Consider the following 25,678-nt stretch of genomic DNA (forward strand, 5'->3'; position numbering starts at 1 on the left):
TGCATAATGTAATGTACATTATTTACATTGTAATATTACATTATTTACATTATTTATTTTACACAAAATCAGAATTTTGGTAAGTTATTGCTTGTTTACAAATGAAATATTTACAGATTTTTTCATTTTTACATATTTACATTTTTTCATATTTACAGTGCCTACTGAATGTTTAAAACTGTTAAATTTATACAAAAATATATGCTTAACCTTTATTTTTTTTGCAGTAGTATGTGCATGAAATGTATAATATACATTTCATTGTTTTTCATATAATCAAAAACATGGTTAACCCAAAAATATCCTAAAATCATGATATCATTTTAGGGCCATATCTTCCACCTTTATTACATGCTCACTGCTGCCCATTATTGAGTTTTATAATACTAGGCATTCTTTGTATGCTTGTACCCAATTCCAGATTACAGATAGGTTCCACATACATTCCCTCGAAGCAGAAGATGTATTAATGAATATTATTTATACAGCATTTTTGTGTATGCCTTTGGCACTATTTTCAACAATACTTGATGTGTAGTTGTTTGTTTTATCAGGTATTATGCACACTGCACATCTACCATGTTCTTTGTTCCTTTTTATAGTTTGAAACTTGTGAGAAAGGCTTTATACAGTGTGCATAGCTTTATTAACAATAAAGAAGATTGGACAGAATAGGATTGAACTGAACCGTGCACCTGTTCCTTGCATACGGTGTAGTCTCAGGCAATGTGTGTAAATGAAAAGGCTCTTAGTCCGGATTATGGTCTAATCCGACCTGCTTTCAGACTTGTGTCCCACACAGGCCTAATTTACATCACTTCCTGTTGCCTGACCCTCAGAACCAAGGTCATCTCAGTTTTTGTGTATAAACGAGTGTGCTTGCAGTCTGTAATAGCCCACATTGTTTTTGAAGTAAGAGCACAGAACTCTGCAGTCTGTTTTACCATATTTTTAGAAGACCCAGACATTCTAGGGAAAACAGTATTTTGCAGTACATCTCATGTTTTATTCAAATGTCCAAAGGAAGTCTTGTTGAGTATCCTATGGTATAAAAACACTGGTCTATTATCCTTATATTAATTAGCTGGCTGATTAAATTACACAACAGTTGTAAGAGGCATTAAGTAGCATTGAAGCCCAGCAGCTGGGTCCCAGGAAAGGCTGACAACTGAAACTGACATATACAGAGTTGATGTTCCACATTATAGAGTACCAAATTACAGCATCCAATTCAGTACTAGTTGGTGTTATATTACTCATTAAATCTATACTGCTGCATGGCTGTATACAATATATACTATTTGTGTGTTATCAACATCAGGGCATTTTCTTTATTACACAATACATAATAGTAAATGTATATATATCCACTACTACAGGGGTTGGACAATGAAACTGAAACACCTGTCATTTTAGTGGGAGGTTTCATGGCTAAATTGGACCAGCCTGGTGGCCAATCTTCATTAATTGCACATTGCACCAGTAAGACCATGTGCATCCAATGGTTCAAACATCTGGATGACAATGCACCAATACACACAGCGAGACTGGTGAAAGATTGGTTTGATGAACATGAAAGTGAAGTTGAACATCTTCCATGGCCTGCACAGTCACCAGATCTAAATATTATTGAGCCACTTTGGGGTGTTTTGGAGGAGAGAGTCAGGAAATGTTTTCCTCCACCAGCATCATGTAGTGACCTGGCCACTATACTGCAAGAAGGATGGCTTAAAATCCCTCTGACCACTGTGCAGGACTTGTATATGTCATTCCCAAGACGAATTGACGCTGTACTGGCCGCAAAAGGATGCCCTACACCATACTAATAAATTATTGTGGTCTAAAACCAGGTGTTTCAGTTTCATTGTCCAAACCCTGTAGCTCTTCACTCATTTCTAGTTTTGGCAACACTTACGTTCATTCATTCATTATCTGTAACCGCTTATCCAAGTCAGGGTCACAGTGGGTCCAGAGCCTACCTGGAATTATTGGGCACAAGGCGGGAATACACCCTGGAGGGGATGCCAGTCCTTCACAGGGCAAAACAGACACACACACATTCACACCTATGGACACTTTTGAGTCGCCAATCCACCTACCAACGTGTGTTTTTGGACTGTGGCAGGAAACCGGAGCACCCGGAGGAAACCCACGCGGACACGGGGAGAACACACCCGGAGCGGGAATCAAACCCACAACCTCCAGGCCCCTGGAGCTGTGTGACTGCGACACTACCTGCTGCGACACCTGTTATTATTTTCATTCATAATAAGTAAGCGCTTATCCAGTTCAGGGTTGCAGTGTCATTCGGAGTCACTGGGTGCAAGGCGGGAACACCAGTCCTTCACAGGGCGACACACACTCGCACATTAACTCACACACTCATACCTATGGACACTGTGTGGCAGCAGCACTAATTGTTGCGCCACTGTGCCTCACATTACTAAGAATATTGAGTAAAGTTGAAACTAAACTGCAACACTTGATAAAGGTGTTTCCAAAAATGAAACATGGTAAATGTGCTTCATTGCTGTATGTGACACAACATTCTCTGTTTGTAACCCATCGGGGGCAGTGAACACATACACACACACACTAGTGCACTGAACATGTACAGGTGCCTTACTCAAGGTGATTTCAGCTATGGATTGAGGAGGAGACAATACTGTTCCTTTACTAGCCATTGCTGTCCCCAATTTGCCCACTGGCATCCCAACACACGAGGATGGACGTCCTCAAATCCGAACCTTGGATTTAGGTTCAAGGCCAGGCCAGGTTCCAAATGGCCTCCTGGTATACTGATACTCTAGCCACAACAGCTAATGCACTGGACTGGCCAGGTATAGTGTCAAACCGGCTGGTCATTGTAAAATCCCAGTGTGGAACATAGATCTTTCCCCAAGAGAAAGGGGCCCTGCCTTATTGGCCACACTCAACCACCACCCTTTCAACTCTCGACCAGCACATGGATAACACGTGTGGATGAAATTGGGAGGCACATGACAATGGTGTGAATTACACATAGTTCCTGTTCGAAAGCCAAACATCAGTGTACGGCAAAGTTCCACAAACATCCCATTTCCACACCTCTGTGCTGCAGGGTTTAATGTTGATATCAGTCACAGCAGCACTCTCCTACACCAACACCACTGCTCCTGTAGAACTCTCCTGTGCTTTTACCGCCGGCAGTGTTGTCTTGCTCCTCTTCCTCTGATGTCCTTGTTGTCTGCATTGCTGTGGTTGATGCCAGCCTCACTGGCTTGTGCACTCTATTGCTGTCAGGGCACACTTCACCAAACCTATTGTGGTAAAACTAGTCCATCATTGGCACTGTTCCATCATCCACTGGAGCCACTGTTACTGCTCACTCGCTGTGTCCGGAACTGTGCCCTTTTCACTATATAGTGCACTATTTTGGGGTTCTGCTATTTTGCAGTAGTACCCAAATACATAGTGGACAATATTCAGTGCAGCCCACAGTGCATCTCAAAAAGTAGTGTACAACCCACGTACACTACTGGATAGTGGATACTGCTTTCAATGGTAAAAACTTTCATGAGTTAGTGTCCAAAATCATTCAGTATCCTCCAGATTTCCCATAATAGTGAACTCTATAACAAGTAACATAGGAAATACTGACTAGGGAGCCATTTCAGACACAGCCTTTGTAACACTGGCTCTGATTTGCAGCACTGGCTTGTCCTGTTTCTTAATTTCTCATAGTGCAAGCAGAAGAGGTGTGGTGCTGTTGACCGTCAGTAGCTTGAAAGGCTTATACAGCATAGCTGGTAGCTGCATGCTCTGACGGCTTTGTGTTCAGAGGGAGATTCAACCTGCTCAGCCTCATCATGAATCCTTGGCAAAGGCCAGCCACACATAACACTGGATTATCCATGATGCCAGGGCAACGGCAGCCACTTCTAACACTAGTTTTTCTAGAGGGTGGCCTTTGGAGCTGGTCTACCTCGATCTACCTCACCCTTCATAGGTTAGGAATAATTTGACTTATTTTTGCTGTTTTGGAATACTTAATATGGAAATATCTCCAAATGCAGTGCAGGATTAAGAAATGGCTAACTGCATGAAAATAAACACAGAGCAAATGTGCTACAAAACTACACTAACTCAACTAACAAATGAGTTTCTGTCAATATTCAAACAGTGAATAAAAACTTACAATTAAAGTTCAGCCACATTCAAATAAGTCTTTTTTTTGTGTTTTTTTTTTATGTTTCTTTGCTCCAACATACCATTCCTTTTTAGACTAGTTGCATTCAAATCATTCCTCAGTCCCCTAGTAGTTCTACATTTTTTTTTTATTCCTGTGTTGTGAGTTGCATTGGAGCATGTCACGCCTTCGTCCTGTCAGTCTGTTGTCCCGGCCATGTGCTTTATTTGCACATGGCTCTGTTTTGTTTATGTTCAAGTCTCCGCCTTTGTTCCGCCTCCTCGTCCGTGTCATGTGTTAACCCGTCCTCCTTGTTATCTGTCCAGGTGTGTCTCGTTTGTGTCTGTATTTAAGCCCTCTTGTTTCACGTCATGTTGGTCGTTCATTTCACTTCTCTTGTCACCGTGTCGTATCTATTTTCTCCGTTGTCGTCCGTCCTGTCGATCATGTTATCTGTCTATCTCCGTAAGTTTCCTCTGTCAGCGTTTCGCTTTGTTTTCCGTCTGTCCCCGTTTACCCTGCTTATTTCTTAGAGTCTAGTTTAGCCTGTTTTCCTTTTGTTTAAAGTCTGTTTTTGTTATTTTCTGTTATATAATAAACTCCCGTGTTTTAGCAAATGCGTCCGCCTCCCTCAATCCGCCCCTCGTTCCTGACAGAATGAACGACCACATGGACGCAGCTAGCGCGGATTACTACCTCAAGGGGTGTGCCGTTCGCCGGACTCCATTCCGCACAGGCCCCAAAGATCCTGTGGGGGAGGCTTTGAAAGCGGCCTCGGAATGGAGTCGCCGGCTCCAGCTCCTGCCTGGCGCTGTTCCGGATCCTATAGCGGAGGAGTCGACTCGGGAATCGAGTAGTTGCACCAGCGGGAGTCGTAAGAGTCGGCGGAAGAACCGTGCTGGAGTTCCCCCCTCGCTGGAGGATTACCCCCTCAGGTCCGGGGAAATTTTTGGGGGGGCGTTAAGGGTAGGGGCTGTTAGCCTCACCTCCGTACCTCTGAGGTCTGAGGCTAACAGGGGCGCACCTCGAGGTGATCTAATGGGTGCGCCTGTGAAACCCCCTAAACCCTTTACAGCTCCAGCGCGAGCCCGGCGAGCAGCACAAACCCCTGTCCTCGAGAGCGCGGCGCGCGGCTCTCCTGTCTTCGTGAGCGCGACGCGCGCCTCTCCTGCCTCCTTGGACGTCGTCGCAGGTCCCCCTGCCTCCTTGGACGTCGTCGCAGGTCCCCCTGCCTCCTTGGACGTCGTCGCAGGTCCCCCTGCCTCCTTGGACGTCGTCGCAGGTCCCCCTGCCTCCTTGGACGTCGTCGCAGGTCCCCCTGCCTCCTTGGACGACGTCGCAGGTTCCCCTGCCTCCGTGGACGACGTCGCAGGTTCCCCTGCCTCCGTGGACGACGTCGCAGGTTCCCCTGCCTCCGTGGACGACGTCGCAGGTTCCCCTGCCTCCGTGGACGACGTCGCAGGTTCCCCTGCCTCCGTGGACGACGTCGCAGGTTCCCCTGCCTCCGTGGACGACGTCGCAGGGCTTCCTGTCCCGGTGATGGCGGCACCCGCCGCTCCTGTCCCGGTGATGGCGGCACCCGCCGCTCCTGTCCCGGTGATGGCGGCACCCGCCGCTCCAGTCTCCGTGATGGCGGCACCCGCCGCTCCTGTCCCGTTGATGGCGGCACCCGCCGCTCCTGTCCCGTTGATGGCGGCACCCGCCGCTCCAGTCTCCGTGATGGCGGCACCCGCCGCTCCAGTCTCCGTGATGGCGGCACCCGCCGCTCCAGTCTCCGTGATGGCGGCACCCGCCGCTCCTGTCCCGTTGATGGCGGCACCCGCCGCTCCTGTCCCGTTGATGGCGGCACCCGCCGCTCCTGTCCCGTTGATGGCGGCACCCGCCGCTCCAGTCCCCGTGATGGCGGCACCCGCCGCTCCAGTCCCCGTGATGGCGGCACCCGCCGCTCCAGTCCCCGTGATGGCGGCACCCGCCGCTCCAGTCCCCGTGACTGTGGCTACGGCCTCTCCTGTCCCCGTGACTGTGGCTACGGCCTCCCCTGTCCATGTCCGTAGGTCGGCCCAAAGGACTTCAGGGCCGATCCCCAGAACTGTGCCTAGGCTGGTTCCTCAGACTGCCACACAGACATTAGCCAGTCCTGGGCACCCCCCTGTTATTTTGGTTCCCTTGTCTGTCCCTGTCCTGGTTCCCGTCTCTGTCCTTGTCCCTGTACCCGTGTCTGCCTTTGTGTCTGTCCCGGTCCCTGTCACGGTGTTTGTGTCTGTCCCCCTGAATGTCTTGGTCCCTGTTCCCCTACCTAGTCCAGTCCAGTTTCCTGTTAGTCCTGTCCAGGCCCCATTTCAACCCTATGTCCCGTCTCCTGTCCAGTCCTTGTTTCAACCCCCTGTCCAGTTTCAAGTCCCGTCTCCTGTCAAGTCCCCTGTTAGTCCTGTTCAGTCCTCGTTTCAACCCTCAGTCTCATCACATGTCCAGTCCCCTGTTAGTCCTGTCCAGCCTCCCTTTCAACCCTCTGTTCAGTCTCAAGTCCCGTCTCCTGTTCAGTCCCCGTTCCAACCCTCTGTCCTGTCTCATGTCCAGTCCCCAGTTGGTCATGTCCAGTCTCCGTATCAGTCTAGTGTAATGTCACCTGTCATGTCTAATGTTCCTATCCTGTCCAGTGTCTTGTCACCAGTCTCTGCTCCCGTTCAGTCTCAGCACTCAGTCCTGTCATCAGTCCCGTCTCCATTCCAGTCCCCTGTCCTGTCACCTGTCCATGTCCAGTCTTCTGTCCCCAAACGTGTCCAGTCTCCGTATCCGTCCCACGTTCAGTCCCCTGTCTTGTCTCCAGTCCAGTCTCCCGTCATTTCCCATGTGTCCACTCCTGTCCTGTCCAGTCCGTTCTCGTCTCTTGTGGCTCCCTTTTGTCAGTCTCCTGTCATGTCCCATGTCCCGTCTCGTATATTCGGTCCTGTCGTGTCCCCAGCTCCTGTGTCGGTTCCCGTCCTGTCCTGAGTCCTGTCACCTGTTGGTTTGTTGTCCTGTCATGTTTTTCGTGCCCTCTCCTGTGCCAGCTCCTGGGGGGTTTAGGAGTACGCGCCCGGGAGTTGCGCGTTCTTGGGGGGGGCATCTGTCACGCCTTCGTCCTGTCAGTCTGTTGTCCCGGCCATGTGCTTTATTTGCACATGGCTCTGTTTTGTTTATGTTCAAGTCTCCGCCTTTGTTCCGCCTCCTCGTCCGTGTCATGTGTCAGCCCGTCCTCCTTGTTATCTGTCCAGGTGTGTCTCGTTTGTGTCTGTATTTAAGCCCTCTTGTTTCACGTCATGTTGGTCGTTCATTTCACTTCTCTTGTCACCGTGTCGTATCTATTTTCTCCGTTGTCGTCCGTCCTGTCGATCATGTTATCTGTCTATCTCCGTAAGTTTCCTCTGTCAGCGTTTCGCTTTGTTTTCCGTCTGTCCCCGTTTACCCTGCTTATTTCTTAGAGTCTAGTTTAGCCTGTTTTCCTTTTGTTTAAAGTCTGTTTTGGTTATTTTCTGTTATATAATAAACTCCCGTGTTTTAGCAAATGCGTCCGCCTCCCTCAATCCGCCCCTCGTTCCTGACAGAGCAAATATTTGAAGCATTTAGCGGTGCCCTAAATTCCCGAACCACCGATGCTAATGCAATAAAGACGATTCCTTAACATTCTGCTTAAACCAAGCATTACCCTAAAAAGCACCTTGCGTAACTTGCATAATTCACAATTTTATCTGGGGTGTAGTTTCTGAGGATTTTATTCAAAATTTTCCCTTCACTCATTATTAATGCTAAATTAGTCTCCAAATGCCCATTCTAACTCACAAGCTGGTCACAGCTGAGCAGTACGTGTAGATGTGAGTCTTGCATATTAATTCTGGTAGGACTTATATAATAACAACTTAAGTATTGAGTACAGGATACTAATGACCAGTCTCAGTTCATGGACAGATGAACTAAGTGTTGACTAATCATATCCTCTTGAGTATCATCCTTGCACACAGCAAAGCTGCAGCCACGTAATGCTGAGATAAACTGTTCCAAGTAATGTTAATGTAATTACTTTCACAGCAAAGACATTTGTGCCAACCTTCTGATATTTAACATGTTTAAAGATCTCTAAAAATGGTAACAGTGAATGGAAAGCAGTTAGCTACAAGTTAGCATTAGAAAGAACTCCATGTTAATTATTGGCTTCAACCCATTGTTAGCCATGTTTTCATGTTTGGTCAAGATCTTCTCTTGACATTACTGACAGAGAGAGAGAGATGCACACATTAGCACACATTCACAATTATTAAAAATGATCACAATGTCTTAATTGTAACATTCACAATGAAATCACCAAATCCAAAACAAAATTCATTTAACTTTTCATTTCCATTTTGGTTGGCATAATACTGTGACGGGGGGGGGGGGGGGTAATGATTCTGAGCCATTACCGTCTTTTAAGCAACCTTTATTGAACCCTTAAAAAGGCACAAAGGAAATGGAAGCAAGGGAACTAGCAGCAATTTGGGCTTCAGGCTTGGTGTGTTGGGAGATGTATGGGCAGCACTCTCAACGAGTCAAGAACACCCTATTGACAACCTAGTGAAATGTGAGAACACCCACACATCTCATTACACACCAAATAAAAACACACACATATAGACGCATCATAACACAAGAAATCCCTCAAACAACCACTATTAAGCTCCTAAAATAACTCCTTAAACAACAGAAAGGACACCCGCAGAGTATGCAGGGAGTTTCCCATACTCTGCACCACCACAATATGAACACACAGTATGCAAAACTCTTAAAAGAACCTAGACTTTAAATTATTTTATTTAACTTATTTAAATGAGTTATCATGTGGCCCTGTGAAGGACTGGCGCCCCCTCCAGGGTGTATTCCTGCCTTGCGCCCAATGATTCCAGGTAGGCTCTGGACCCACTGCGACCCTGAACTGGATAAGCGGTTACAGATAATGAATGAATGAATGAGTTATCATGTGGTACTTGTAAAAAAAACACACACAAAATCATAGATACTGTAAAAGGATCCAAGATGTTTATTTTTTCTAAGAAGTTGTATATGTATTGTGAGTGTGAAGGCAAAGTTTGATTCTAGAAATTTTCCTTGATCGTATGGATTTTTTATAAAATCACCAGCACCCCAGAAATTAGATGATGAAGTATTGATTTACCAAACTAGGCATTGGATGAAAACTACACAAAATTACTGGACAGTGCAAATGTTTTTGGCTCCTGGGAAAATGAGATTTAAAACGTTTTTTTTTTTGGCAGTAGACACTGGTTTAAAAAACATATTAATGTGAAGAAAAAAATATGTTGGTTTAACCCTTTCCAAATCCCTCCTTATGGCAGTCCGATTTGAGTACTGTACAAGCTGCTAATTTACCTCTGTGTAAATAATTTGCTGTAAACCAATGCTTTGTTGTAATGTTTACTGTTCTTTTTATTCTTGTGTTTATACGTGTGGTTATGCTAGTGCACAATAATCAGTTTCAGTTAGTGGCCTGTCGTAAATTCTACATATTTCTACACATTCTACATATTTCTGTATCAAATATAATGAAAAAATTACCTTTTTAAGATTCATGCACTGAACAGCACCACATTCAAAAGATTTTGTGTTGATTTATTATGCAATATATATCTTGGTATTGCTGGAATTTTATCTTATTTTGACAAACAACAGTGTGAAACAAGTACAGAAGCTTTGAGAACTGCAGGTTTTGTTTTGAAAATCTATTACACTGAGACCTAGTGACGTGATTGTATCAAAGATTCTGTACTTTTCATATGTTTATGGCTTCTCTTAAGTATGAATCATCACATTAATGCACATTGAGTGCAGTGAGAACAACATTACAATACTAGGAAAACATAAGCACAGCAAATTGTACAGGAACAATGCATGATTCAACCAGTGAGTATTCAGAGAAATATATGTGAGGACTTGTTTTCCCTTCATTATAGAGCTTCCACTTAGAAATATGACATAAAAATTGTCATGCGTGAATTAATAAGTAAAACTAATGAGTTATATTGATTCTTTTTGCTTCTGTTTCTGCAGCACCATGCTCTAGGGGCACACCTTAAGTAATAAAATACCTATTAAAATACCATCAAACTTTGATGTCCAAAAATCAATACATTTCCACTTAAATAAGTCTCGCAAAGCCCAGTATCATATACCCTGTGTCTGAAATATAAAAATCTCCATTAATATACATTTAAAAGTTTGGACATCCATAGTCAAATACATTTCTTTTGTTAATTAAAAATAATTACACTTTCTTTATGTCCATTTTAATTAAGGCATAAATTAGAAATGCCATTGTATAATTAGTGATTATTTGCTGCATTTAACAAATTAAATAAATACATAATAATAAATAAATAATTTTTTTAGTACAGAAAAGTTGGAATACAGTATGATATTTGTCATTTTACCTTCATTTTACCAAAGATACCCAAGTCTTTTTGTACCAGTATATATACAGACTATGTGTATATACTGATGTTTTTAAACTGTGAAAGACCTATAACATTGGGAATGAAGAAAAAGAAAATGTTTTGGTTTTTTTACTTTAACTTAAAATGTAAATTTTCATATATTTCTATAGAAACTATAGAAAATGCAACCTACTACTAATTCTAAACACTGAAGGTGTGGGGAATATAGGATTGTATTTATTTTTTAATAAACACAAAACATGTTTCCTGAAAAGATTGGAAGATATAATAAAAGCAAAGTGTAAATAAAATATTTATTGGGAAATTACATTTTTATTTTTTTTGTCATTGAAAAATTAATAGCATGTAATGACTGTTAACTAGTACCTTTGCAGAGTACTGTATATAAGGAAAATCCTTCTTACGTCAGCATACATTAATATAACAACATTTATCCCAGTAATTGGACCTTTTCTATTCTAGTTTTTAGGCTGTGACGATATATTTTCTGCATACAAAATGGAAGCAAATGTAATATTTAAGGAACCCATGGATATCTGTACTGTTTTGAGAGTGAAATTACAATACACTGCAGACAGAGGTGTTTTAAATTCAGGACTATGTAAATGACTGGGTGTGAGTTCTGTTCTGCTGTTTCTCTGCTGCTGTTGTGGAAGTCTAAAGCCTGAAACAGCCCTTCCTCTCTCACATGCTCTCTCACTCACACTCTCTCAACAGGAGCTGAGAAGAGAGCTCTCACCCCTCTAAATATGCACAACTCCCATACTGTATCCCTATTTAGAATCATCACCCACAGACTGTCTACACAACTCAGAACCAGCTAGAAACATTTCTCCCCACCTTTAAACATAACGTGTAAAAAAACACCCCAAACTGTAGGCACTGAAAAGTATACTCCATCGATTTTCAACCTGGTTTCTAAAACTGAACTCCAGCATCTGTATCCTACAGATGATTACCATGGATAGAGTTGTTTAATGCTGTTACCGTACCTGCTCATTATCTCTGTTATATATGTGTTTTGACTCGTTTGCTCTGGACTTGTATTACATTATGTGAAACCTAACTGTATGCTAGGAAAGCAGCAACTAGTCTGACTTGAAAAATGTGGTAGTGTCACATTCCATAGTAAAAATGGCAGTAGTAGATTAGTATAGAACATATTTTCCCCTACTGGCTTCCCTTCATTGCCTTCCCTTTAGGGTTGTTTTAAGATCTTATTACTTGTTTATAGGTCTCATCTGCCTCTCTGAATTTTCACAATCTTATGTTCCATCAAGGTCACTCAGATTTGCGATCAGATTGGTTTGGTGGTCTCTAAATGTAGGTTGATTGATATGTTTTGCTTTTTTGTTTTTGAACTATTTTGAACTATTTTGTTCAACCGCATTTGTTGATTTGTAATGTGCTTTATAAATATATTGACGCTGACATAGGCCATTGGACCCAATAAACTCCATGGCATAAATTGGAAATATGCTTAATTCAGCATTTGCGCAATATTCTTTAATAATTGTTAATACTGCAACATTGTATCATTATAAGGAATAAACAGAAAAAATGAGCACAAATCAGTATAACCTTAAAAACAACATGAGCAATTCACATACGGGAGACCTAACATTTGTAATATGTTGCAATATGAATCCACCTTGATGTATTACATTTTTCTTCATTGCCATTAGAGTACTATGCAGTTATTGTGAGTATCCTACCAAAAGAAATATTAAATGCAGGTTATTACTTATTAGAACTGTCACCGTCACGATCAGTGGCCATCAACTTTCATCCTGTCAATCCCTACTCTTGTATTAGATTTGAAAAATTATCTGAGTGTTTCAGTCCATCCTGCCACTGTAAGAAGACAAACCAACACTATTAATTGAAAAGATGTGCCATTGCTGAGAAAAGGAAATATACAAAAAAGAAATGTAATTGCAGTATCGCAGCAAAACAGGTATAACAGGTGTAACAGTCAAAAAAATTATAGCTGGGATTACTCCAAGTGTGAGAAGCAAATACAAAAACTGTAAAATCAATCCAAAACAGAATCTAAGTAAATGAAGGCAGTTCTGCCAAAATTAATAGAAACTTTAATATATAATTTACTGTATCATGTCGCTGTATTGTGATTAGCCTGTTAGCTTGTGTATTAACTTTTGATCGTTAATGTTAGGGTTGCTGAGGGATGAGGGGTGCGGACAGACGGAGGGCGGACGCAAACGCTAAGAACACAGACTTTATTGACAATAACAAACACAAACGAACTAGAACAGGAAACGAGCATGAAACGGGCGTGAGACGAAACAAGAGGAACGAGCAGGAGAAACGAAGAACACGGCGAACATACAAAGAGCAATCAATAGAACTAAGAACACGAAACAAGTAACAATGTACACCGTGAACGAAACATGGAACAAGGTACAATGAACGACAAGAGGAAGTGAGACCAGAGGGCTTAAATACACCGACAAACGAGAAACAGCTGAAACGGATAACAAGGGAAAAGACGAGGAGGCGGAACAAAGGCGGGGCATGAACATAAACAAAACAAAGCCATGTGCGGAGGAAGGAAAACAGACTAAACGGGACGTGAGTGTGACAGTTAAATCGGGACACCAAAAATTACAGCTCATTTTAAAAACACTGAAATATACTGAAGTATTATTTTATGACATTTCCAGGCACTAATTTGTGCTTTATTAAAAAAATGGATCTGCCAAATGGTGAATTTAATTATTAAAATTACATTAATTATATATACATTATATTTCATCATATAATGTATAGCAATACAACAACAGTGTCTGCAAAGTGTTCTAATGGTTCATTTTTATTATAAAGTTTTAAGTTTGTCTTGTGAAGACTCTGAATCATATTTATTGATATTTATACATTCTTCAATACCAGATCTTGCTGTAACCACATGCTCTCAATGGTAGTGTCTGTGCCTCTGATTGACGAGCTCTGTAACTGTTAGCTCAGGGTGTTGTTGTTGTTGGTGTTCTTCACATAAAGCCTCTCTGTGGGATTGACACATCATGAAGCATCATGTGCTGAAGGACACTAATTGGCTTATGGAGTATGTGCATACTGAGTGAACAGCAGCAGAACATGTGACCAAATAAATGCTGGTTTCAGCACTCACTGAGGAACAGCTCCCTGTCCCATTCAATACATCTGCAGCAATCTTTGAACTTCAAAACCCTACTGGTCCATTCTTCATTAATTGTTCACTCAGCATCAATGTGATTTTATTTTCTCTTTAACCATCTCAGTACCCTGCAATGTATTTTTTTTTATAATATTCTTGTATATATATATATATACACAGAGAGAGAGAGAGAGATTATAATATAATCCTGTACTCGACTGGGGGTAAATATTAAGCAATGACCATATATGAAGAGGCCAGCATAAAACATGTTTTGCCCAAGTAAGAGGTTTAACAGATCAGAGTTCAAACCCCTCATCATGGGGAGCCAGTGCACAACAACCTCCAATTTCCAAACTAGCCACAGTATTCATCTCTGTAACATTTAAACAAGGAACCTCAGCATCATTAAAACAAAGCACTAAGCAGTGCACCCTTTTGAAGCATTTTGTTGTGAATCTGAGAGTTAGTTACAAGTCAGTTCCACAAGATGCTGTACATTTATGACCAAAATATTCCAAAGCATGTATTGTTTTTTTGTACACTGAGTTCTTTAAATATTTTTGTTAATTAGATGAAGTATAGATCCATACCACATCAATGCTACAATCAAGCGAACACTGCAGTGCATTGAAATTATGTCACTTGAAATAAAGTGGGGCTACTGTTATACTCTATTCCATAATAAGATCAAAGACTACTGTACATGCTTGCTACTGCAGAAAAAGACAATTTACTTAAACGGTTGCTTCCCTTTGGCATTTTAATGAGTTGCCAGTTAAATAAAAACAATGCATAGGTGTTAACTAGCATGTAGTGATAATCAATATTCTTGTAAAATTGTAAAAAAAAAAAAAACAATTGACTTGCTGAAAAAAAATTACACTAAACATAGGGCTTGTAAAAATATATCCATTATAAATGTATATGATGGAGATGATGAAGATGTAGTTTTCTGTTTGTAATTTACCCTATTGCCCCATCTGAGTTGGTTTTTTTTTTAGGGGGATGATTGTAATAAAAAAATTACATTACTCCTTTGTGATAAAATTCTCACATCCAGGCGGCAATGAAAAACTAGAGCATGACCGATTGTGTCTAGTTCCCAAATTATATTGTCTTGTGACATGATTACATGAGAGATTCTAGTTCTCAAATTATATTAAATTATATGAATATAAAAGTAATGCTAATTATATCAGTGATCTGTGGTCTTTTTTCACATACACTAAGTAACTGCTTCAGTAAATCTTCCATTTTCATATTATTTTGCTGCTCAGAAAATGGAGTAACTATGGAATGCATACTCAGAGGCTAAATACCATGTGCAGGAGTGTCAAAACTTCTATTTTATCCAACATTTGGTGAGATCTGCTTGTTTAAATGCAAACATTTGCAGCTGGAGAGGATTAAATTTATCAGACGACCTATGAGTTCAGTGAAAGATAGTAGGTAATTCAGCCTGTAATTTCTCTGTGGACATCAGGGAAAAACACAGAGATGGTCAATTCAGACAGAAATACAGTTACAGAAGTCACCCCATAAAAGAGAATTACCCCAGGATCCCATGGAAATTTAATCCTGTCCAGATAGGGCTTATATTATGGCCGTGTGTTTTTGTTTTCAAAACAAATGGATTAGTTTGAGTGGAAACTCAAGACATGACAAAGTTTCTTCAGTTTTTCATTAGCTTGAATTCAGTTTTGCTAAAGCTAGCATTAGTTATCAAAGAGCATTTTAGTGTGTAGGTCAATTTTGAAATCATTACAAAAGAAGCACCAGTCCAAGTTGCAAAACCAATCAATTTTCATTTAAAAAGAATTTAAAATTCTCACAGGACTGAATATGTGTAGGATACCCTAGGATACCCTGCTTGACTGTGGTGAGGACTCTGATATGCAAATTACACCGTGTGTTCCAGTAGACTGCATAACCTGGGCTTGTGCAGCGAAGCTATATGAACATGCCCCAAATGGAATGTTCTAGTTCACTTTTGATGAGTTTGCATAAAGTGACAGTGTCTGTGAAAGTGGTTGAGGCCATTCTCTCTGCCATTGCCATGAAATTTATTCATAGCATGGTGAATGACTGGCTTTGACTCCAACTGAATTACTACATATATGGATTGTTTTTTTTTTTTGTTGCTAAAAGCTATCAATTATTCATGTAAGTGAATGCATACATTCATTCATTATCTGTAACCACTTATCCAGTTCAGGGTCACCGTGGGTCCAGAGCCTACCTGGAATCATTGGGTGCAAGGCGGGAATACACCCTGGAGGGGGCGCCAGTCCTTCACAGGGCGACACAGACACACGCACTCACACCTACGGACACTTTTTGAGTCACCAATCCACCTACCAACGTGTGTTTTTGGACCGTGGGAGGAAACCAGAGCACCCGGAGGAAACCCACACGGACACGGGGAGAACACACCAACTCCTCACAGACAGTCACCCGGAGCAGGAATCAAACCCACAACCTCCAGGCCCTTGGAGCTGTGTGACAGCGACACTACCTGCTGCGCCACCGTACCACCCTGAATGCATACAATATTTAGCAAAATTTAGTCTAAGGGAAATTAAAAGTGCATATATATATATAGAGGCAAACCAATAAAAAAAACACTACTTAATGGGTTCTGAATGGTCATGCAGTTGAACATATGCCTCTGGGAAAACCTTAAAATACTTTACAACCCTCACACGATTAAAAAGGTTGTTCATGCTCTCAAATTGCGCCCCCTCCATGGTGTGTACCCACCCTGCACCCAGTGATTCCAGGCGGGCTCCAGACCACGACCCTGAACTGGATAAGCGGTTACAGACAATGGATGAATGAATGTTCTCAAATATTAATAAGAAAAGCAGTTTATCAAAAAGCATACTCTGATGTGGAATTTGTCTGAAGGACCTATTCTTACTATTATTTTGAAGGGTGTAATTTTCTTCTCAGCAAAACTTTTCATGTCCAAGAACAACAGAACTAATCATTTTGTAGAGGTGACATGCCCTTAAGAGGGAACGTAAGGTCTAATTGGTTTTCTCTAAGGGAAAAATGAATACCAATATTGAAAAATCACAGTAGGTCCCTTTAGACTGTCTCCAACCCAGCTTCTCTTATCCTTGGCTAGCCCTAGTTTCCACCCACTCATCCTTCCTCTCAGCTCCAGAACAATCCACTCCACTCTTAAACATAACAGCTTCTAAATGCTTGGTTTTCAAAATTCTAAAAAGATAAAACTCGCATATCACTTGATATAAAATGGTTCAACCAAGTACAACATATTGAATGATTCTTTAAGGAGCTTAAATTTGAAATTCTACAAATCACTGTTTGTAAACATATATGGAGGCTATATTTCAAGGTGGATAACTCGTATCCATTCAGCTCAGTTTAAGAATCATTAATACAGAACAAGACAGATATTAAAAATAAAATACACTGTTTTATGTTGTTATGTAAAATGTAATGGATTACACATCTGTTCATCAGCTTTCAAAGGCATGTTGGGTTGGGTTATTATAAATAGTTTTAGTATTTAGTCTTTAGCAACACTTGAAGCTAAAGCCAACAACAATTTTCATGACAAAATCACTATGCAAGACAACAAGTTCACATTAATGTGGCTTAGACAAGTATTTTGATGTGTTGATTGCTTTTTTTCCAATGCTGACATTGTAAGTTAATGGGAAGCTAATATTAGCACTATGCTAGCCTCCACAAAAAGAGGTTTGTAAATAAGTGAGATTGTGTGTGTGGAACAGTGCATTATATTATTTCACATCAGACAAAAGGTAAGCTAACTAGCAAGAAATTAGCCAAATTATATTTGTTTTTTAGCCATAATTTGAACAAAAATTTTACTTGTTTATCACTTTATTATAGTTATTATAGTCTCAAGAACAACAGAAAAATGCTCTACAATAATAAACAAGCAACTATTGTTTGGATGTTTGGGTTAACATTAGTTTTTTTAATGCGCAGTGTAAAATGGCCCTTATAAGTGAATGCTCATAAAACACTGCAATGAAATATGTTTATATGACAAAAACTGTGATGAAGTTATTGTCCTGAGAGGATCTTAAAAAATAAAAAGAGCAAGGTGAACAGTGTAGTTTGTAGTCTTAGGGAAGCATAATTTATAAGTATCAAAACATCATTAATATATTTCTGGTTTTCAATATCTTAGTGAAAATACAAAATCCTGATTAGAAAAAGACAGTGGACCATGGTAGGTCCACTGAGGGCAAAGTTGGAGGTCCACTGGTGTTTTGCACAGCATTTTCTGGGCGGACTACCAGTCATTTTTAAAATTTGTTTAAAACAGAACACATTTAGGCATTATTCCATTCACAGTAACATTCACTGATTTTCCCTTCACTTTTTACTTTCCTTTATCTTTGTAAATTAGATTAGTTTCCCTTCACTTTTTACTTTCCTTTGTTATCTTTGTAAATTAGATTAGTAAATAATCCCCAGGATTATTGTTCTTTTTTTACTGTTTTTTTTTTACTGAGTTTTTAAGAACAAAATAATCTAGAAATATTTTACTGTTTTCATGTCTTTTGTTACCACTACTACTACTTTTGTTAATTCTAATTATGTATTAGTACTATATAGAATTAAGTAGTATATATTCACACAGAAACTGTGATTTGACATTGGTCGTATGCCTTTAATGGCTTCTGCCAATGATCTAACATTAATGCAAATCATCCATTATCTGTAACCACTTATCCAATTTAGGGTCGCGGGGGGTCCAGAGCCTACCTGGAATCATCGGGCGCAAGGTCCCTCACAGGGCAACACAGACACACGCACATTCACTCACACCTACGGACACTTTCGAGTCACCAATCCACCTGCAACATGTGTTTTTGGACTGTGGGAGGAAACCGGAGCACCTGGAGGAAACCAACGCGGACAACACACCAACTCCTCACAGACAGTCACCCGGAGCGGGAATCGAACCCACAACCTCCAGGCCCCTGGAGCTGTGTGACTGCGACAGTAATAATCTAAACAATCTAATTTAAATAATGTATATAATCTATAAACACTGTTAACATTTTCAGTGTGATTAACATTTTATATCAGGCCTACTCATTATAGCATCTGTCACAGCTGTTGGTAATATTTGTATTTGGTTATTTTCCAGAATAAAAGTCTCTTTTCAAATCTTTTTTCAAGTTAGATCTTGTAAACAGGACAGAAGTCTGAGCGACACATGGTGGACCAGGAGTGGCCTATAGTCACCAGGGAGGTGACATTTTTAAGCCAGAGGACCCATATATACTCATTGTCTGGCGTGTTTCACCAGGTTGTACCACCTTTGCCACTGTGATGTGCCTTTTAGCAGAGATTAACATTTACCTCTTCTAATGCTCAGTTAACCTCAGTTCAACCTTGCTTATTGGCTGGTGATATTTAAGATGTTTATTGGCTGAAGTGTGGTTAATGAGGCAGAACTCAGCCTTGCTCCTAGGCTGCATTTTGACTCCATTATATTTAAGACCTGCTCCCAGTGCAGACAACATTGGTATATGACTTACTCTGCTGAGTTGCTCCAGAAGACGCTGGTTCTGTTCGGACAGCTCGGTGATGGTGCGGGTTTTGTCCCGATCTGCCTCACGCAGCTGCACCTGCTGTCTCTCCAGCTCAACCTGCAGCTGGTGCACATCTGTCTCCAGCTCGGCCACACGGCCCTCCCACTCCCCTTCACGGCTCTCCAACCGTCTCCTCAACTCATGCTTCTCCTGCTCAAGGTGCTGTAGAGAAGAGGGAAAGAAGGGGAAAATCCAGAGGAATTTTACTTTTAATTTAGCCAAAATTTAGCAGGTTCCTGCTTACCCCAGATGTGTTCAACTAGGGCTCAAATTCAAAATCAATATATAATCGCAATATCTAATGTTTCAATAACAATGATATGATTTTTATACACATTATTAGTATTTCAATATACATTATTTATAGCATCTGTCACTGACTGACATTAATGACAGGGTGCTGCCATCAGTTAATTGCACTCAATTTTAAAGATTGTTTAAAAATATTAATATTGACAAAGACAAATAGTTGTTGTTTCATGGTGATGCCATGTTGCTTTTAGTTCTTGGCAGTTTTTCTGTGCTCCCCCCAACCCCTCTACTCTGACACACACATGCACAGGTCTTCTGCTTCCAGGCGCTGGAATTTTTAAGTTTTAAACATTGTAATTCATACAAAACTGCAACTTCCTATTGAACAAAGCAAAAATAAAATCACAAATCACCATTAAACTAGAATTATTACAAGTGACATGCATCAAGTATCTCATTCATTTCCCCTGCTGCCATATGGTGCTGAAAAACAAATATCTAAGGCAGGATATGACCAGAACTTTGGGGTCCCCTACACTCCAACAAAAAATGCACAACACTATTGGTGTCCTTCTAGTGGCGTGTTCCAAGGATTTGAGCCTCCTCTATCTAAGGACCCCAGCAGTCAAATCTGCTTGGGCACTGGTTGAAATTGCCTAGTGAATCACCCCAGGCATCCTTAAATAAAGATTTTACTTGCAGTTATGTTTAAGTTGTTTCCAAAGCTCCATGTCATGCTGGGACTTCAGTGAGCGAAGAGCCTCGGCCGAGACACAGAATCAGAGTTTGGACAATGGAGAGACCACTGAACATTAAAAAGCTTAAAAACGGTTGATGATGTTACACTATTACTCAAACGGCTAACTTTCCATGAATGTAAACACAGAATGATAGTGCTACAAAACTAAACATCTTGAGTTACAAATGAGTTTCTGTCGTGATTCACACTGTGAAAATGTATAGGTTAAATTTCAGCTAAGTACAAGCTACTGTCTGTTTCTTACTCAGACTTTAAAAGACATGGCGCTTCTGAATGAAAACAATCAGGTTATTTCGCTGTGAGGACATCAGTTTTCTAGAAACATCTATGTTGCCTTTAAATACTTTTCTATGAGCAGTACGTCCAAACCACCAAGAGTCTGTCTGGAATTAATGGGGATGTTTATGATTTTAATCAAAGCCCTATGTTTAAGCCCTGTGTTTAATCACCCTGCTATCCAGTGTGTTTGCATGCTGAAAACATGTATAATATGTTTTCAAAGCCTCAGTGGGAGTAAATGGGTAAAAAACACAAAATGTCTCAGTCTGGTATGCTATGAGTTCTCTCTCTGTTCATGTCAGTAAACAGCATTTAAGATATTGTAGACAATGGAGAGACCTCCAATTGTTGAAAAGCATGAACCTGAGATGAGGATATTGCTCTATTCCTGCTCCATAAGTCTTTAATATTGACTTATTTTTGCTGTTGATGGAGCTGACTGTAAATTCTGGACTGCACTAACTGCATGAAAGTAAACGCAGAGCGAAAGTGCAACAAAACTAAACAACTCAAGTAACAAATGAGCTTCTGTGGTATTTCAAACAGTGAATAAAATCTTACAGACAAGTTCAACTTCAGCCACGTACAAACAGTTCCACCTTAAAAGACAGAGCTTCTGAATGTAAACAAATTCAAAAACAGCATTTCCCCACAACCATAGACATTGTCTTTTAGAATAAAGAGGGAGTAAACTGCTGGCTTTGTTCATGGCATATGTAAAGAGGCCTGTAGCTTCTGTATAGATATCAGCGAGTTTACCCTCAGCTTCTGCAGCTGACCCAGTTCAGAGCAGAGCTAGAAGCAGATGTGGATAGAGAGAGAAGACTGTGTGACACTGTGGACCAGATCGGTAGCAGATGTGGGCACAGTTGCCCTTGGAACAAAGCTGAGGATTAGGCTTTGTTCTACTGCACACCACGTGCTGAGTGAGGGTTTGGGTGACCATATTACTGCCAAAAGAACTGCCATGCTTACTGTATCATGGATGATTTGGTTTTGTCTAAAGCAGTGAGATTGGGCATGCAGTAAACATTCTTAATTCAAACAATCTTAATTCATTTTCTCCAAAGGCAAATTACATGCTGAACATGGCTTTGCATGTTTCATTAGCAATGTGATAATTTGGTTAGGATTATATATTCTTTAAGGCCATGGTTGAAGCTGTAAATGTAAAAGTAAGTGTCTACACTGAACTACAATATATATATATATATATTTTTTTTTTTTTTTTTCAATTGTATAGTCATGTCTCAGATATCAGGCAGCATGTCTATGACCACTGCATAATAGCTGTCTGTGATGTAGCTTTTATTCAATTAGGATGTCTGCTCTTCACTGTGAACAATTCTGTCTTTGCAGGTTTCTCTAGAAAGCTTTTTACTTCAAGCCACTATAAATAGCAGTATATATTTGACCATTTAATTATGCTAAATAAATAAATAAATAACCAGAGAATATACTCGTAGAAATAAAGGTGACAAAGGAAATTCTTTGAAGCAATTACAGTGAAGAACCACATTTCATTCCCTACAACGTCTTACAGGGCTAAGTTTTTAAAAACTAATTTTATAAAAAAAAATGTTTGGCCTTTTAAAGTGTTAAGAGCCTCAGTATAAATTAAATATTACAACTAAACAATTCATTTTTTTCCTAAAGTAAAAGAATTAAAAGAACACTAGTACAGGTCAGTAGAGCGTCACAATGATTTTGAAGTGTGTGCTAAGAGAGTTCTTTGATGTTTAGGTTTTTAAATAGGTTTTTAAATGTAAATATGCCAAATAAGAGTCTTTGGAGCAAGCAATTTTTGACTTATTCTTAAGTATGCAAAATGTTTTAAAGGTAAACGGACTTCAGTATAATGTACTGTGAATGTTCAATAAGGTTTTTTAAAGAGTTAAAATAAAATAAAGTTGTTGTTTTTTAAGTACTGTATGGAAAATAATTTTCACATTAAATGGACTTAACATATCTTACACATACAGGTGCATCTCAGTAAATAGATTAGAATATCATCAAAAAGTTAATTAATTTCAGTAAATAAATTCAAAAATTTCAATTTTCTGAGATAATGACTTTTGGGTTTACATAATCATTCATTCATTCATTCATTCATTCATTAATTATCTGTATTTATTATCGCTTATCCAGTTCAGGGTCACGGTGGGTCCGGAGCCTACCCGGAATCATTGGGCGCAAGGCAGGAACACACCCTGGAGGGGGCGTCAGTCCTTCATAGGTCGACACACACACACTCACAAATTCACACCTACGGACACTTTTGAGCCAATCCGCCAATCCACCTGTCAATGTGTGTTTTTGGACCATGGGACGAATCCGGAGCAACCGGAGGAAACCCACACGGACATAGGGAGAACACACCAACTCCTCACAGACAGTCACCCGGGTCCCTGGAGCTGTGTGACTGCAACACTCCCTGTCGCGCCACCGTGCCGCCCTGTTTTCATTCTCATCCACATGAAAAGAAATAAACGCTTGAAATATATCACTTATTTTGTAATGACTCTATATACTATATGAGTTTCACGTTTTCACCAAGCAGCTTTATAGAACTGGTATCAGAACAGATCATGTGTATCATAAAGCCTCATGCCAGCAAGCTGAAGGTGACTCCCTCGAGGCTAAAGGAAGAAACCAAGACTCAAGGGGGACCCATCCTCCTCTGGTCAAACCACTGATAGAAATCAACAGTATAAGAGTTTAGTCTGTCATTATGCTACAGTGTAGTGAGTAGAGTATTGATGTAAGGATGATGGAGGTAATGGGGATTAAGGCAATAATAATAATTCATTTAGGTTACCTCTCTTATTGCTCTACAGTATGATATTCACTATAAGCTGTCAGTGTTTATGAAGGAACCATAGCCTTCCTATGAGTGCTATAAGCTGTCAGTCTTTATGAAGAACCCTTTGATTTTATAAGAGAAAAAAAATAAAATACTGGACTTCATAACACAGCTATAAGCGATCGATATTTATGAAGGAAACATAGTCTTCCTAAGAGAGCTAACTGTCATTGTTTAGTAGGGCTATTTATTATAAGCTCTCATTGGTACTGAAGGAAGAGGCCCTATGTGTTCTATAAGCTATCTTTTTTATGAAGAAATCCTGGCCTTCTTCAGAGTGCCATGAGCTATCTGTGTTTTTGAAGGAACTATAGCATTCATAAGAGAACTTTAAACTGTCAGTGTTTATTAAGGGACCCTGGTCCACATAAGAGAGTTATAAGCTGTCAGCAATTAGAAAGCAAAGAAATCCAGGCCTTCATAAGATTACTATAAGCTTTCTGTGTTTATAAAGAACCCATGGACTTTATAAGAGCATGATATGCTACCAGGGTTAACACACACACACAAAAAGGACTTCATAAGAGTGTATAAGCTATATATTTAGGGAAAAAACCTTGGTCTTAATATGAGCGCTATGCTGTCAGTGTTTATTAAGGTATCCAGTCTCTTTAAGCTATGTTTATTAAGGTATCCTGTCCTTTCTATGAGCTCTTTAAGCTATGTTTATTAAGGTATCCTGTCCCTTATAAGAGCTCTTTAAGTTATGTTTATTAAGGTATCCTGTCCTTTATAAGTGCTCTTTAAGCTATGTTTATTAAGGCATTCTGGCTTTGTAAGTGTTCTATGTAAGTGTGTAGCTATGAGTGTTTATAAAGGGACCCCGGCCTTCGTCCTCACCTCGAGCTTGTCGTTCAGGTCCTTGTTCATTTGTTCGTATTGCTTGGTGAGGTCTTGGTTTCGTTCAAGTAGTGCTTTGCCGAGTTTAGCAGCGAGGACCAAGTCCCTCTCTTTTTGTCGGAAGAGCGCGAGCAGGTCCACGTCTTGCTCGAGCGGCTGTTCCTCCACCACCACTATCTCCAGCGCCGCCGCCTCGCGCTCCTCCAGTTCCCGCTCGCGCGTCAGCATGGCCAGCTCTTCCTCGAGCTCCGTGCCCAGTCCCGCGGCTCGTGCAGGCTCCCGCTGCGGGCTGCAGTCCAGCGCGGGCTCCGCGCGGCCGCTGTCCAGCTCTCGCGGTGCTGAAAGAGCGGCGGCGCTCGTGGGCGCCGCGTGCAGATCGAGGCAGAAGGCGGACATGGAGAAAAGCGAGAGACGGACGCGAACGCGCTTCACAGCCGATGCGCGCGCCTCCGGAACGGCCCTGCGTGGCCTGAAACGCCGCGCGACGAGGACAGCGCCATGGAGAGCGCCCGAACGGAGGAAATCCCGTCGATTCGGTGATCGTTTACATCCCCTCGCCGCCTTCGCTCGAGGACAAGGCAGCCCCGCAGACTATTAAGCTCCTCGTTAATCCCAGCGAGAGGAGCCGTTGGCTGTGTAGAGAAATATAATACCAACACCTTAGCGTCCTCCGCCCCTGCGGACCCCCTTCAGCGCTCGATGTGTCCACTCCACAGGCTCGCGCCCCTTCCTCCCCATAATTGTGGTCCCTCACACCCGGAGCTGTTCTGCGGATCCCCGGCCTCCCTCACACATACACACGCGTACCCACCACGTAGGCACACACACACGCGCGCACACACAGAGCACATACAGAAGCCGAGCGCGAGTCACCGACAGCACCACCCCTCCTCCTTTTCGCTGACGTGACGTCAGCGCATCAACCTGTTAGCCGCGGCCGCCCATTGGTCCAATAAGATAACGCCATATGTTAGTGCGGCACTACGCCTCTGACACACATTTGCTCTTATTGATGGAGGTCGTGGACGGTGGGATACTCCCCCGATCATTAGCCAAATGAGGGTCCTGATATGTTCATATCGAGAATGGATATGAGTCTACCTAAAACTTACTGTACCACAGTACCCTAACTACACCTCTGTTCAGCCTTCATTCAAATGTGTACATTTTATTCCACACCTTGTGGACAATCCGTCCTCCCAGTGTTTAAGTTCAGCTATTTCTGCTACACCCATTTCTGGCAGGTGTATAAAATCAAGGACGCAGCTATA

The 25,678-nt window shown here is 41.2% G+C and overlaps 1 protein-coding gene across 1 annotated transcript in view; it reads right to left on the reverse strand.

Annotated features, from left to right (window-relative positions):
- The window catches only part of bicdl1 (BICD family like cargo adaptor 1), a 60,683-nt gene extending 35,880 nt beyond the window's left edge, over positions 1-24,803 (reverse strand). The window contains exons 1-2 of the mRNA XM_066644524.1: positions 24,408-24,803; positions 19,360-19,575 (exon numbers count right to left, since the gene is read on the reverse strand). Coding sequence (XP_066500621.1) covers positions 19,360-19,575; positions 24,408-24,803 — 612 coding nt within the window. The remainder of the gene's footprint in view (positions 1-19,359; positions 19,576-24,407) is intronic.
- Between the last annotated feature and the right edge of the window lie 875 nt (positions 24,804-25,678).

The sequence above is a fragment of the Hoplias malabaricus genome, chromosome 14 (assembly GCF_029633855.1).
Source record: "Hoplias malabaricus isolate fHopMal1 chromosome 14, fHopMal1.hap1, whole genome shotgun sequence".
Lineage (NCBI taxonomy): Eukaryota > Metazoa > Chordata > Actinopteri > Characiformes > Erythrinidae > Hoplias > Hoplias malabaricus.